Source organism: Trachurus japonicus, chromosome 9, assembly GCF_045865225.1.
Source record: "Trachurus japonicus isolate A0001 chromosome 9, Traja_1.0".
NCBI lineage: Eukaryota > Metazoa > Chordata > Actinopteri > Carangiformes > Carangidae > Trachurus > Trachurus japonicus.
Genome location: NC_140915.1, coordinates 13920561 through 13935910, shown reverse-complemented (window position 1 = coordinate 13935910; position 15350 = coordinate 13920561). Strand labels below are relative to the sequence as shown.

The 15350-nt window shown below is 39.7% G+C and overlaps 3 protein-coding genes across 3 annotated transcripts; all 3 read right to left on the bottom strand.

The window, feature by feature from the left end:
- Positions 1-2464: 2464 nt before the first annotated feature.
- Positions 2465-4536, bottom strand: LOC146981091 (granzyme A-like). Its single transcript, XM_085786038.1, has 5 exons — positions 4432-4536; positions 4091-4238; positions 3435-3573; positions 2832-3107; positions 2465-2709 (listed from the first exon to the last, which is right to left on the bottom strand). The coding sequence occupies exons 1-5, from the start codon at positions 4493-4495 to the stop codon at positions 2536-2538; spliced, it is 801 nt and encodes a 266-aa protein (XP_085642164.1). The 5' UTR covers positions 4496-4536; the 3' UTR covers positions 2465-2535.
- Positions 4537-6874: 2338 nt separating this feature from the next.
- On the bottom strand, positions 6875-9475 carry LOC146981090 (granzyme A-like). Its single transcript, XM_085787948.1, has 5 exons — positions 9370-9475; positions 9023-9173; positions 7722-7860; positions 7173-7445; positions 6875-7048 (listed from the first exon to the last, which is right to left on the bottom strand). Exons 1-5 carry the CDS (start codon positions 9431-9433, stop codon positions 6875-6877), a joined length of 801 nt encoding a protein of 266 aa, XP_085644074.1. The 5' UTR covers positions 9434-9475.
- A 3372-nt stretch (positions 9476-12847) lies between these two features.
- LOC146981089 (granzyme A-like) lies at positions 12848-15350 on the bottom strand. The gene is made up of 5 exons (XM_085787947.1): positions 15242-15350; positions 14888-15029; positions 13684-13822; positions 13144-13419; positions 12848-13021 (listed from the first exon to the last, which is right to left on the bottom strand). The coding sequence occupies exons 1-5, from the start codon at positions 15303-15305 to the stop codon at positions 12848-12850; spliced, it is 795 nt and encodes a 264-aa protein (XP_085644073.1). The 5' UTR covers positions 15306-15350.

Here is a 15350-nt window from a genome sequence, read left to right as displayed (position 1 = left end):
TTGTTGCTATGAGTTGATTTTATTTTATTGGGAGATGATGGTGTGTTATGTGTTCTTATTTATGATTGAGGTGTGTCAGTTTGCTGAGTAGAAAGAACATTAAAGAGACCAAGAGGATAGAAAGTCTCTGCTCCATAAAATTATATTCACATTTCTACCTGTATTTTTTTTTTTTCCTTATAATATTTTGAATGTTGCCTCTTCAAGCATCTAAAAGTATTTGAAATAAACAGAGAAGTGAATCAGGCTTTGGTTGATATGATCATAACAAATATAACCTCTGAAACATCATTTTGTTTTGGGTCACCATTTATGTAGAACAACAGTCTTTGTAAATGTACTTTTTCTAGATTTGGGCCATTTTCACTGAAATACTGTGGACTACAGAAAGAGAAACTGTCACAATTGAAATGTATGGCAAAATAATCAAACAGGAAACTGGGTCAGTTTCAGTTTATCTGTATCTTATCATAAGAACTTTCATTTTTGAAATCAAAACGCAAACATGTTTTAGTTTTACTTTTCAGTTGAGTGAAATGATCCTGAAAACCAGCTGGGATCTTCTTTCTGTAAATGACTGCACCACTAACTACAGCAGAGTGCACCACCTAGTGACGCACCATGAACACAGGTCCCAGGTCGCACAGACTGGGTGTAGAGTATAGACATGATAAGTATAAGCTTGAGCTGACTTTTGTGCTGCATGATGAAACCACAAGAATTTAAAGTGGAGCAAATATTGCAGAGGGAGCAAATATTGCCTAGAGACAAATGGGCTGCAGTCAGCTCACAGGAATGACAGAACAATAGTATTTAAGATAAGGGAGACAAAGAAAAAATGATGACTGACGCTGTGGAAAAGGTTCCTGTGTGCCAACAATGGCAAATATTGGTTTTTACTGGAAGTGGAAGTGTTTGACGTGTATTCTCTGGTAATTCACTCTTGTCATGACACGTTTGCAACATTGCTACATTTTGCACATTTCCTGTACACGGTGGTCTTAATATAATGGAGAGCTGTGGTTCAGAGTTTCATGTCGTCCGCGTTGACATTACCATTTTACCGTCATTGCCTCAGTTCGTGCTTCATCTACGGGTGACCTCAAGCGGAGGAAGGAAGACAGCGCAACACAACACAGAGAGCGTTCTGCTTTTAATACAAACACTGATCTGACAGGACCTGAAACCAGAGAACTGAAACACAGACACAGAAAACGTGAGAGTAAGAGCTACTGCGATGACAGGGCAATTTTGAAAGACCACATCATATTTCTTACTCAGCTTTTATGATAGTGGAAGAACATCAGCCGGTGAGAACATAGATCAGTGGTGAGGAAATGCACCGGCCTGAGAATTGACCTTTAAGACAAAACCACTCCACCAGACTTGAGCCGAAGCCTCAGTATCAGTTACTGTAAAGCTTTTAAAGCAGGAAGTGGTAAATCTATTTGGATGATGGGTTGAATAATGTCCGTTTGGTGTTTTCCTTTCACGCTAAATAGATGGGTCATAGTTTTAAACTAGAAAAAGCATTTCCAAGAATGGAAATGGTGTGACTGCTGACAGCAACTGAACGCTGTTGCAGAATTAGCAAATAGTGCAAGCTGTGATCACCATACAAATGTTTGACCAAGGTCAGAATCGAACCCACATCCTCATGGTCATTAGACTTCCACTCTGCCTCTAGGCCACAGTGCACACACAGTTGCAGAGACTGTTGTCTGTTAATGATCTGCACACTGTCAACATCAAGAAAGCTTGAGAGTCAAGCTTGAATGACTTAGAATGAAAATGTCTGTGAATTTCAGGCTGAGCACTAACCATATGGCCACAGAGAACCTGAGTTACAATGAGCTTTATACTATGAGGAATCAAAGACTGTCCAATGACAGCTGAATAATTGGAATCAAAAGTCAAGCAATGAAGTGAAAAGACTGAGGCAGGAATCGAACCCATGACCATATGATCACTAAACCTTTACTCTGCCACTCGGCTACAGAGAGCATACTGCTTTCAAGACTGTTGTCATTCATTGTAATGTGATGATGTGCTGCAAACTGGTATGAGTAATCAAGGAGATAACAAACACCTGTAACCAATTGAAGGCGGGGGAGGAGAGCAGAATTCAACATAACATAACAAGAGGTCTTCCCTTGGATTCGAACCAGTGACCTTAGGGTTGGCAGGCAGTTACCCTACCCCCTACACTACAGTGGAGTTGTGAAGAAGAGAGGTTGAGACTTTGATGAATGTGAGATTTTTTGTGAAAAAGTTAAATATTTGAAAAAGTATAAATAGTTAAAAAGAGAAAAGTAATGCCGATAAAGTTCAAAAAAAGCTGCACGTTTTGATATATGAATTGTTGAAATAGCACAAAGTATGAAGGACTAGAAGAAGACCGTAAAAAGGCGGAAGAAAATGGCCAAACAGAAGAACAATAGTGTGACTGCTTCAGCAGTCACACTAATAAAGCACAGGCAGAAGAGATGTTACAGTACATCACAAAAAAGCGTCCAAAGATAGAAGTGGTTAATTTTACAAGTACAAATCCTCTTCTACAAACTTCTTCATTGACTTTTTGATCCAGTTGAGTTGTTTTGGTGAGAGAAACGCGTACACTCCAGGCTTTTTAATCAGGCCACACTGCTTCCCAAAAGAAGTGACTCCAACCAGCTTTCCACCACACAACAGCGGGCCTCCAGAGTCACCCTATACAATACACACAGAATAACACACGACAGTCATTTCCAAAGGCATTGATTTGAGGGTTCTCTGTTTTCCTTTCCTGCACAAAAAAATTAAAATAAATAAATAAAAAGAAGTGCACCTACCTGACAGGTGTCGGCACTCACTTTGCCGTCTGAACCAGCACATATCATGTTACTAGTGATGACAGGATCGTGGTCGTAATAGTCTCGGGAGTTGCACGTTTTTCTGTCGATCACAGTCACATTGACGGACATGAGGACGTCTGACCCTTGTTTGGCTTTGTTTTTTGTTGCCCCCCATCCGGCCACCAGACAGCTGCTGCGAGGTGCAGGATCTTTGACAGCGTTACCCAACTTCAAAACACTGACTGCCTCAGTTTGCTTCACTGCTTTGTCAAGCTGGAATTTAAAGAGAGGGAGAATTACTTATTGATGCTGACTATCTTTATGGAAATATATGGTTTAGATGGACATAAAATGCTTCCCTAGCATCCATCTCGAATGAGATTTCACTCAACTAATAACTAATAAATTTAAAATTTAAAATTTAAAAGTCCCAATAGTGTATGAGATAGACTTTCATGTTTGATTATAGGGCGGCTCTGGGATCTTTATCAATACTGTGAAAGTATCAAAGCCTCAGTCCACAAATAAACCACTTTCCTATCATCAATTCTTGATCAAGCAGTAATGCACTGCTAGTTATGTGTAACTGTGTCGCCTTACCTTGAGCAACATGAGGTCATTGACCTTATCTGTTGAATCAAAGCAGGGATGAGGAATACTCTTCTTAACCTTTCGGACCTGCCTGAATTTCTTTTCATCGGCTTTGATGGAGTGAACCCCCAGCAACACCTTCTTCATTCTGTAAGACCAAAAACACAGTATTGTGTTGGATTACAGTTCATATAGATATACAGTAACTCATTATGTGTGGTCATTGTTACATAATAAAACCAAGACATGGATTCTATTTAGACACATGTAAGCCTGCAGTGTTACAGTATTTTCTGCTATAGTGATTAGTGTTGAATGGAGAGTTTGGCCTCTAACAGAGATATGACTGTGACTGAAGATATGAGTGGTGAAGGTGTAAAACTGACTTTCATGGGTGTGGACTGACAAAAAACCAAACATGCTACTGTCAGTCTCTCACAGTTCAACCCCAAAAGGTTGACTTTTTCCATTTACAGATACTTTCATTTCTGATTAGAAAATCTTCTTCTGACAAAGGTTGCACTTTCTGCCCTGAAGAACATTTCTCCTGCCTCTTGTGGTCTGCTGCCTGCCAGTGGTTCTCAAATAAGTTTCCTAGTTTTTAGGGAACCACTGACCAATTGTACAAACTTAAATGGAAGATCTGTGTTTGTGTGTGCTCTTACTTTTGACAGTGGGCAGCAGTCAGGACCCATGATGGACTGATCAGTGTCCCTCCACAGCTGTATGTCTCGTTCTCACCCAGCAGAAGAGCCATGTATGGCATGGAGTGGGGCGTCACTGGTTTCCCACCGATAATCTCAGAGCCATGGCCTATAAGACAAAACACGTTCAGACAAAAAAAAGACAAAAAATGTGAGTCATTAATTGGTTGATCAAACAAACTGCACCGGCCGGACAGTAAAAGTGAAACACGACATTACTTTGCATTCTGCATGTTTACCTGAATGAGCAAGATCTCACAAAATAAATTGCTGACTCATACAAGAAAATAAACATTACTCACTTGACTGGACAATGAGGAGGACCATGCAAGAGAAGATAACAGTGAAACCCCTCAGACACAACATGTTTTCTTATCTCTGTCTTTGATGTGATGGTGAGCTGCACTGAAGCCCACCCTGATGCACACACTTGTATTTATGTGTTAAGCTCAAAGGATGTGGTCTGACTGTGGAAAGGCATGACTCAGCATGATGGATGTATGACTTGAGAACCGATGAGTACCTACCATCTTCACGCAGAGGCCTGTGGTGACTGTTCCTGTCACTTATGGGTCATAATACCCATTTTAGCACAGGCCTTGCAGTGAAGGCTTTTCGTTTTTTTTTTTTTCTTAAGGCTCTTGATATTTTCTCAGCTACACTTCTGTGTGATTTCAATAACGTCATGTTATGATTCATAGGAAAGAAAGACTGGAGAAAGGTGAAACAGTTGATCTGAAACCAGGCAGATGGAAGTAAAATATGAAGAAGTTGAAAGTAGACGATACTTCAGGCTGTGAATTTGACTTAAGGCAGGCTGCTCTCTAAGTAAACCACCTGGTCGTAAACCACGGTCGCTAATCTGATTTGAATATGTTAATATGAGAAGAAAGTTATAATACAGATAACAACATGCAGAAATTGTGGCTGACCAACTGACCAGAACATTTGTTATTTTCTTAAAATCAATTTTGCAACAGCACGTTATCTGGCTGTGGAGGTAAATAAATATCACAGGACTGATTTCATTCTGCAATTCTAATCAACAATTAATCATTTCAACTGATTCTCCACCAGGAAGCACAAGTGCAGTGTGTAACGACCTTAAACGCGACAGGGAGGACTCAAATGCACCACTCAAAAGAAATTTATTTGCAAACAAAAAAACGCTCTCAAGAAGGACAAAAAAATACAACAAAAACACTCACTTGCAGGATACACTATAAAACTCAAAAACATGACACAAAACTTGAAGACTTCTATGGTTACAGGACTGATAGACATAGGTCATAGGCCCCAAAGGCTTCGCTACATTTCACAGGTACTGTATAGGTATCATTTATTGACACTGACTCCTAAGGAAATACAAAATGTTATCTTATTTTGTAAGCATGTCTTAATGTTAACAAAATATATATAATATAATAATAATAGAAAATAAACAAACAAAAGCAAAAAAAACAAACAAATATAAACAGCGTAGCTTGTGTGCAAAAAACCAAAAGATGCCTTAAAGGGGAAATAATGTGGAAATATCACTTTTTGAAGGCTTATTGACATAATTTGGGTTGGGCTTAATGGAATTACAGAATTGAAAAACAGAAAAACCCTGTAACTTGCAGGCTCCCTATAGGTTGAAATCCATGTGATTTACTGTAATGAGCTGTTCCCTCATTGTCTGATAATTTGCATATTACCACCCCTACCTGTGAGTACTGGTAGAAGGGGCGGGGCGAGCAGTAGTTCATTTGCATTTAAAGGGACAGGCACTAAAACTAGCCATTCTGAACAGAGCTGTTTTGAGCGGATGAAAAAAGTGCTGTGATGTGTGGTTTCACTAATGGTCACATTTCCCTTTAAGCCTTGATTTGCAATAACGTTTTAGCATAGTTTCAAAATAATAATGTTTTTAGTCAAGGCTTTTTGACACTTTTAAGGTCCATTGTAATGTCGGCCAGAGACACCAGATTAAGTTTACCTATTTAATGGGCTTTATGCACAGCTCCACTACTTCCTGAAATAAACCAGCTCCTTTATTTCCTGTTTTACATAATTGGACCAACTGATTAATCCAGGTGTGTCTGACCTCACAACAACGGTCAGACACACCTGGATTAATCAATTGGTCCAATTATGTAAAACAGGAAATAAAGGAGCTGGCTTATTTCAGGAAGTAGTGGAGCTGTGCATGAAGCCCATTGACTTAATTTTTTCACATTTTCTGTATTTCTAAATGAACTAACAACACTAACACGATAAATCATTTATTTGCCATACTGAGTAAAAAAAAAAACTAACAAAATAATACTTCATGTCCATGTGAGAAACAGAAGGACTCTGTCTTTACCAGCTGCATCCACATGGAGTCTTAATACCCTGATTAAACTGCATTTAAAAACCACCTTTCTAGTTACTCTTACTGTTATCCATGTGTTCACTGTTATGTGATTAGCTTTTGCCATGGTACATTCTCTAAATTCTGTCATTTTTAGTAGAAGAGATAATGAGATTGATCCTTTTGGAAGACAATCATTTTTGAATTAAGGAGATTACATTTATATGTGATACAGTTAAATGTCTCCATTGCAGATATGTTTGGCCTAGAGGGGGGTTCCCCACTGCTGTGTTTACAGCTCAGTGAAGTAGTGCCTCATTACTTTGGATATTGTGGGTCACTTACTATGACGGAAGATGCCACATTATTCATTGGTCTACTTATGGGCCATGTGCTTTAATTGTGGTAATTTACAAATATAAATCCTCTTCTTCAAACTTCTTCATTGTCTTTGCGATCCAGTTCAGTTGTTTTGGTGAGAGAAACCCGTACACTCCAGGCTTTTTAATCACACCACACAGCCTCCCAAAAGCAGTGACTCCAACCAGCGCTCCACCACACAACAGCGGGCCTCCAGAGTCACCCTGTACAATACAGACAGAATAATACAGGGCAGTCATTTCAAGGTTGCTCAAGCATTGATATGAGGGTTCTCTGTTTTCCTTTCTTGCACAAAAAAAAAAAAAAAATTGATCAAAGTGCACCTACCTGACAGGTGTCGACTCTCTTTTCGCCGTCTGAACCAGCACATATCATGTCACTAGTGATGACAGGCTTGAGGTTGTAATATTCTCGGGAGTTGCACGTTTTTCTGTCGATCACAGTCACATTGACGGACATGAGGACGTCTGACGATTTGCCATTGTTTTTCGTTGCCCCCCATCCAGCCACCAGACAGCTGCTGCGAGGTGGAGGCTCGCTGATAGTTTTACCCAACTTCAAAACTTTCACTGTCTTTGTTTCCTTTACTTTTTTGTTAAGCTGGAATTTAAAAAGAGGGAATATTACTTACTGATGGTGACTATCTTTACATTTCCTCTACACATAAATGGATGGTTTGGATGAATTGATAGATAGACATTGAATGTTTTCTTATCTCATAACTGTATAAGATTTCACTGTGCCACCAACAAATTAGCTTCAAGGAAGAGACTGAAAATTTTAAGGTCCCATTATTGTGCAGAGGTACTGTAGGTTTTCCCTGGCAGCTATAGGATCTTTATCAATAGAAATATCAGTAATGTAATGCCACCTTACCTTCAGCAACATGAGGTCATTGACCCTATCTTTTGCATAAAAGGCGGGATGAGGAATACACTTCTTAACCTTCAGGACCTGCCTGGATTTCTTTTCATCTGCTTTGATGGAGTGAACCCCCAGCAACACTTCCTTCATACTGTAGACAAAAAAACACATTATTGTGTTGGATTACAGTCAGTTCATATACGTATGACTAGATTCTGAACTCACTTTTACACCACATATCATCTATTATGCAAAGTCAACTCTGGTATTAGTTGTATCGCTCCCGTACCAGTTTTTCACTACGTAACATGGTCACTCAATTTATACTTCCAATCATGGATTATTGTGATGTTATATGTCAAAATGCTCATAAATCTAACCTTTACCATCAGTTTTCTCTCGCCTACATTGTCTCCTCATACTAGACTCTGAAGTGATAACGTTAAAGCAGTACTAAAGAACTTTCAGTTTTGGTTGAGTTTGGCGGCGCCTGTGGACCAAAGCGGTAGTGTTTTGCCTGAAGGAAGACTCCATTTCCCATGAACACTAGCGTGAAGCCCTGTAAATATCCTGCATTAAAATTAACAGAAGACATCAAAACTAAGTTTCTGTTTCCAGTGGATCATTTCAAAGTGAAAACACAAACATAATCCATTGCTAAAGTGCCGTTTTGCCTGTTTCCTCCTTGTTGTGACTCGCAAAAGTGAAAGTGAAACTTTAGTGAGAGCAGGGTTCCTACCATGCTCCTCAAAGCTGCTTAGTGCCAGAGAAAGAGATACAGACCCCCTCAGGCCATGACAGAGGTGTCATTCAACTTGTTGTAAGTCGATGTATCATCACAAAAGTTATGAAAATATTTTATGAAGGTTGAAAAGTTACTTAGTGCTGGTTTAAATACAATCACAACAGTGCATTTGCAGCATTTTTCCTTTGCTTTGTTGTGTGGGTTTGCATGTTTTTGGTTCTGCATTGTTTCTTTGATTGCAGCATTTCTCAGTTACATTTATTTTAATGTGTTTGTGTGTTTTTAGTTTTGCATCATTTCTGTATTTGCAGCGTTTGGCTGTTGCTGCGCGTTTCTCCTGGTTGGCCACTGTATCTTACAGTTCTCCAAAAGTTTGACTTTTTCATTTACAGATACTTATATTTCTGATAAGCAAACCTTCCTCTGATTAAGGTTGCACATTTCTTCTTCCTCTTGTGCTGCTGCTTGACAGTGGTTCCCAATTAAGTTTCCTATAGTTTTAAAGAAACTACTTACAAATTGTACAAACTTAAATGAAAGATCTATGTTTGCACATGTGTGCTCTTACCTTTGACAGTGGGCAGCAGTCAGGACCCATAATGGACTGATCAGTGTCCCTCCACAGCTTTCTTTCATGCCTTTCTTAATCCGCAGAAAAGCCATGTATGGCATGGAGTGGGGCGTCACCTCTTCCCCACCGATAATCTCAGAGCCATGGCCTATAAGACAAAACACGTTCAGACAATGAATTAAACAAAAAAGGAAAAGACAAAAATGTGAGTCATTAATTTGTTGATCAAACAAACTGCACCGGCCGCACAGTGAAAGTGAAACACAGCATTACTTTGCATTCTGCGTGTTTACCTGAATGAGCAAGATGTCAAATGCTCATACAAGAAAATAAACATTACTCACTTGACTGGACAGCGAGGAGGACCATGCAAGAGAAGATAACAGTGAAACCCCTCAGACACAACATGTTTTCTTATCTCCGTCTTTAATGTGATGGTGAGCTGCACTGAAGCCCACCCTGATGCACACACTTGTATTTATGTGTCAGGCTCGAAGGATGTGGTCTGTGGAAAGGCATGACTCAGCACGATGCATGTAGATGACATGAGAACTGATGAGGATCATCTTCACACAGAGAGGCCTGTGGTAACTGTTCATATCAGTTACGGGTCATAATACCCATTTTATTCACAGGCCCTGCCGTGAAGGCTTTTGTACGGTGGCCAACAAGGGCAAATGCACTGCAACTGAGAAATGCTGTAATCACAGAAACAATGCAGAACCAAAAACATGCAAACCCACAAAACAAATGCAAAAGAAAATGCTACAAGTACCAAAAACACGCAAAACCCTTTAACAAATGCAAGACAGACATGCTGCATCTTCACTCAAAACAGCGGTAGTCTGCCAGGCCTCTAGGGGGACCCAACCTGAGGGATGGACCAGACTTATGGGACCAGACCCTCTTTATATTTGGCTAACTTTTGGAGTGGCGGAATAAAAACGTTCCTTTTATGTCCTTTTTTAATAACACTTGACCATAATCTTTCACAATACTATAGAAGAGAATGTTATAAGCTAATGTTATTGTGCAAGAGACTTTGAAATAAGAGCATGACGGATTAAAAATAATAATAAAGTGTGTGCTGCATAGCCAACAGCTCGCTGTTTGCACTTCTTTATACACATGTAGATAGCTATCACATAGTGTGATACAATATTAAGTATGACTGACCATCAAACATGAGAAAAATATATTTCTTAAAATCATTTTTTGCAACAGCAAATCTTCTTCATTAATCTTCTGGCTTTGGAGGTAAATAAATATCACAGGATGGCTTTCTGGCTACAAGTCTTTAAAGCGGAATGTTTGTGTTAATATAAGTCTTAAATAGTTATATATACTATATATACTGATATATATATTAGTCACTCTGCTCTGCTGTAAGCCGAGGAGAAAACTTTCCTTGTATCCTACAATTTTTATCCAATGAGGAGAGAGAACGGCATAAAGGGGCGGTCCTCTCTGTGTGTGCACGCCAAGGGGGCAGTTGCATAGACTGAAGACGATGCTCGTGAATGTGATGACGTAGGGACGAGGGCGGGGACTGCTAATTCCATCCGCTGACAGGAAGTTAGCCAAAACGACCGGATCGCTTACTTCTGCTTTAATAATCTCAACTGATTCTCCACCAGGAAGCACAAGTGCAGTGTGTAACGACCTTAAACACAACACCAAGGAACTTTTCAACCTTCATATAATATTTTCATAACTTTTGTGATGGTACATGGACTTACAACAGGTTGAATGACACCTCTGTCATGGTCTGAGGGGGTCTGTATCGCCTTCACTGGCACTAAGCAGCTTTGAGGAGCATGGTAGGAACCCGGCTCTCACTTAACTTTCACTTTCACTTTCGCGAGTCACGACGAGGAGGGAGCAGGCAATGCGGCACCTTTCCGTCGGATTGTGCATGTGTGTTTACTGAGAAATGATCCGCTGGTAACGGAAACTTAGCTTGGACGTCTTTTGTTAATTTCCATGTACCGGGAGATCAGGATGTTTACGGCGCTACACGCTGGTGCTCTTGGGAAATGGAGTCTTCCTTCAGGCAAAACACTACAGCTTCGGGCCACTGGTGCCGCCAAACTCAACCAAAATTGAAAGTTCTTAAGTACTGCTAACAGGGAGGACTCAAATGCACCACTCAAAAGAAATTTATTTGCAAACAAAAAAACACTATCAAGGAGGATAAAAATACAACAAAAACACTCACTTGCAGGATAGACTGTAAAACTCAAAAACATGACACAAAACTTGAGGATTTCTATGCTTACAGGACTGATAGACATTGGTCATAGGCCCCAAAGGCTTCGCTACATTTCACAGGTATAGGTATCATTTATTGACATTGACTCCTAGAACTCATTGTAAGGAAATACAAAATTTGGTCTTATTTTGTAAGCATGTCTTAATGTTAACAAAAAAATAAAATAAAATAATAGAAAATAAACAAACAAAAGCAAAAAACAAACAAACAAAACAAAAACAAACAATGTAGCTGTGCAAAAAACCAAATGCCTTCAAGGGGAAATAATATGGAAATATCACTTTTTGAAGGCTTATTGACATAATTTGGGTGTTTGACTTGCCTTCTGGCAATCAAAATTTAAGAATTGAAAAAAAAATGATGTCATTAGTTTTCAAATTTGCATAATACCACCCCTACCTGTGAGTACAGGTACTTTAAGTTGTGTCTTCTTTAATTTCACTAATATTATTGTGTATAAACAACGCAGCTGCGCAAAAAAAGGAAAAAAAAGTCTTAAAGGGGAAATAATATGGAAATATCACTTTTGGTTTCTTGTGGGTGTTTGACTTGGCTGCTGGCTCCCAAAATTTGAGAATTGAAAAAAAAAGAAAAGAAAAACCCTGTAACCTGCAGGCTCCCTATAGGTTGAAATCCATGGTTTAATGAGCTGTTCTCTCTTGTCTGACAATGATGTCATTAGTTTTCAAATTTGCATAATACCACCCCTACCTGTGAATACCGGTAGAAGGGGCGGGGCAAGCAGTGGCTCATTTGCATTTAAAGGGACAGACACTGAAACCAGCCGTTCTGAACAGGGCTGTTTTGAGCGGATGAAAAAAGTGCTGCGATGTTTGATTTCACTAATATTATCGTGCTTCCATGGTCATATTTCACTTTAAGCCTTGATTTGACCCTAACCCTATTTTAGCATAGTTTCAAGATAATAATGTTTTCAGTCAAGGCTTTTTGACACTTTTAGGGTCCATTGTAATGTCGGCCAGAGACACCAGATTAAGTTTACCTATTTAATTGACTTGACATTTTCTGTATTTCTAAATAAACTAACAGCACTAACACGATTAATAATTTATTTGCCATACTGAGTAAAAGAAAAAAATGACAAAATAATTGAAGTTTGCTGCCGATTCACGTCCATGTGAGAAACAGAAGGCGTCTGTCTTTACCAGCTGCATCCATATGGAGTCATAATACCCTGATAAAACTACATTTAGTAACCACGTTTCAAGTTACTGTTATCCACATGTTCACTGTGTATAGCTTTTGCGATGGTACATTCTCTAAACTGATATATTCTGTCACTTTTAGTAGAAGAGATTGATCCTCCCAATTTTGGAAGACAATAATCTTTAAATAAAGGAGATATGTGATACAGTTAAATGTCTCCATTGCAGATATGTTTGGCCTAGAGGGGGGTTCCCCACTACTGTGTTTACAGCTCAGTGAAGTAGTGCCTCATTACTTCGGATATTGTGGGTCACCTACTATGACAGAAGATGCCACATTATTCATTGGTATACTCCTGGGCCGTGTGCTTTAATTGTGGTAATTTACAAATACAAATCCTCTTCTTCAAACTTCTCCATTGTCTTTGCGATCCAGTTCAGTTGTTTTGGTGAGAGAAACGCGTACACTCCAGGCTTTTTAATCACGCCACACAGCCTCCCAAAAGAAGTGACTCCAACCAGCGCTCCGCCACACAACAGCGGGCCTCCAGAGTCACCCTATACAATACACACAGAATAATACAGGGAAGTCATTTCAAGGCTGCTCAAGCATTGATATGAGGGTTCTCTGTTTTCCTTTCTCGCCCAAATAAATAAATAAATAATCAAAGTGCACCTACCCGACAGGTATCGGCATTATTTTTGCCGTCTGAACCAGCACATATCATGTCACTAGTGATGACAGGCTTGTGGTTGTAATAGTCATCGGAGTTGCACGTTTTTCTGTCGATCACAGTCACATTGACGGACATGAGGACGTCTGACCCTTGTTTGGCGTTGTTTTTCATTAACCCCCATCCAGCCACCAGACAGCTGCTGCGAGGTGGAGGCTCTCTGATAGTTTTACCCAACTTCAAAACTTTCACGGTCTTAGTTTCCTTTACTTTTTTGTTAAGCTGGAATTTAAAAAGATGGAATATTACTTACTGATGGTGACTATCTTTACATTTCCTCTACACATAAATGGATGATTTGGGTGAATTGAGATGGACATTGAATGTTTTCTAATCATACAACTGTATAACCAAAAAATTAGCTTCAAGGAACAGACTGAATTTTTTAAGGTCCCATTATTGTACAGGTGTACTGTAGGTTTTTCCTGGCGGCTATAGGATCTTTATCAATACTGTAGAAATATCAGTAATGTAATGCCACCTTACCTTGATCAACATGAGGTCATTGACCCTATCTTTTGCATAAAAGGCAGGATGAGGAATACACTTCTTAACCTTCAGGACCTGCCTGGATTTCTTTTCAACGGCTGTGATGGAGTGAACCCCCAGCAACACCTTCGTCATACTGTAGACAAAAAACACATTATTGTGTTGGATTACAGTTCTAGATTCTGAACTCACCTTTACACCACATATAAATAATCTATTATGCAAAGTCAACTTTTGTATTAGTTGTATCACTCCCGTAAGTGTAAACTGGTCACTCAATTTATACCTCCAATCATGGATTATTGTGATGTGATGTCAAAATGCTCATAAATCTAACCTTTACCATTAGTTTTTCTCGCCTCATACTAGACTCTTAAGTGATCTAAGAGATAACGTTAAATGCAATCACAACACTTTGATTGCAGCATTTCTCATTTGCAGCATTTTTCTGTTGCATTTATTTTAATGTGTTTGTGTGTTTTTAGTTTTGCATCATTTCTGTATTGGCTGCGTTTGGCTGTTGCTGTGCGTTTCCCCTGGTCGGCCACTATATATCTTACAATTCCCCAAAGGTTTGACTTTTTCATTTACAGATACTTTCATTTCTTATAAGGAAACCTTCCTCTGATTAAGGTTGCACTTTCCTTCTTCCTCTTGTGGTCTGCTGCCTGACAGTGGTTCCCGATTAAGTTTCCTAGTTTTAAAGGAACTACTTACAAATTGTACAAACTTAAAGCAACATTGCGGAGTTTCAGCTCAGTGCTTCCACCATCTGGTTGAGAAGCGCTATCGTCTGGGGGGAAAAATGAAAACGAAACTTATCAGCGAGCGCATCCAGCGTTTATTCCCATTAATAAACCACAGTATTTCCCACATGTTTGCAAGGAGACTGTGTGGCGGGTGGTCGGGGGGGGGCGATGGCGACGACAACCGGAGGGGAACCGTAAGTTTCGCTTTTACCCACCACGTCTCTCCCTCGACGCAGAGGGGAGGGGGGGAGGAGGGGGGGCGGTGATTCGTACCCGTGCAGGGAAGTTACATAGTGCAGTTTCAGCCGACGCGACCCCGCTCAGGCTGCAGCGGCAGCACCATTCATCCTATTAACCATTTTTCTACCATTGCAATGAGTCTGGAAACATTATTTTAAGGCCGAAAAACTCCGCAATGTTAAAGATCTGTGTTTGCACATGTGTGCTCTTACTTTTGACAATGGGCAGCAGTCAGGACCCATAATGGACTGATCAGTGTCCCTCCACAGATGTCTTTCTCATTCTCCAGAAAAGCCATGTATGGCATGGAGTGGGGCTTCACTGGTTTCCCACCGATAATCTCAGAGCCATGGCCTATAGGACAAAACACATTCAGACAATTAATTAAACAAAAAAACAAAAGAAAAGACAAAAAATGTGAGTCATTAATTAGTTGATCAAACAAACTGCACCGGCCGCACAGTGAAAGTGAAACACAGCATTACTTTGCATTCTGCGTGTTTACCTCAATGAACAAGATGTCACAGAATAAATTGCTGACTCATAAGAAAATAAACATTACTCACTTGACTGGACAGCGAGGAGGACCATGCAAGAGAAGATAACAGTGAAACCCCTCAGACACAACATGTTTTCTTATCTCTGTCTTTAATGTGATGGTGAGCTGCGCTGAAG

Coding starts and splice junctions, on each gene's coding strand:
- LOC146981091 (XM_085786038.1), bottom strand. CDS start 4,495: ATGTTGTGTCTGAGGGGTTTCACTGTTATCTTCTCTTGCATGGTCCTC. Junction 3,108..3,434: donor ATGACCTCATGTTGCTCAAG/GTAAGGCGACAC, acceptor TTTAAATTCCAG/CTTGACAAAGCAGTGAAGCA. Junction 2,710..2,831: donor TGAGTGCCGACACCTGTCAG/GTAGGTGCACTT, acceptor TGTATTGTATAG/GGTGACTCTGGAGGCCCGCT.
- LOC146981090 (XM_085787948.1), bottom strand. CDS start 9,433: ATGTTGTGTCTGAGGGGTTTCACTGTTATCTTCTCTTGCATGGTCCTC. Junction 7,861..9,022: donor ACTGCTGCCCACTGTCAAAG/GTAAGAGCACAC, acceptor TTTTGTCTACAG/TATGAAGGAAGTGTTGCTGG. Junction 7,049..7,172: donor AGAGAGTCGACACCTGTCAG/GTAGGTGCACTT, acceptor TGTATTGTACAG/GGTGACTCTGGAGGCCCGCT.
- LOC146981089 (XM_085787947.1), bottom strand. CDS start 15,305: ATGTTGTGTCTGAGGGGTTTCACTGTTATCTTCTCTTGCATGGTCCTC. Junction 13,823..14,887: donor ACTGCTGCCCATTGTCAAAA/GTAAGAGCACAC, acceptor TTTTGTCTACAG/TATGACGAAGGTGTTGCTGG. Junction 13,022..13,143: donor ATAATGCCGATACCTGTCGG/GTAGGTGCACTT, acceptor TGTATTGTATAG/GGTGACTCTGGAGGCCCGCT.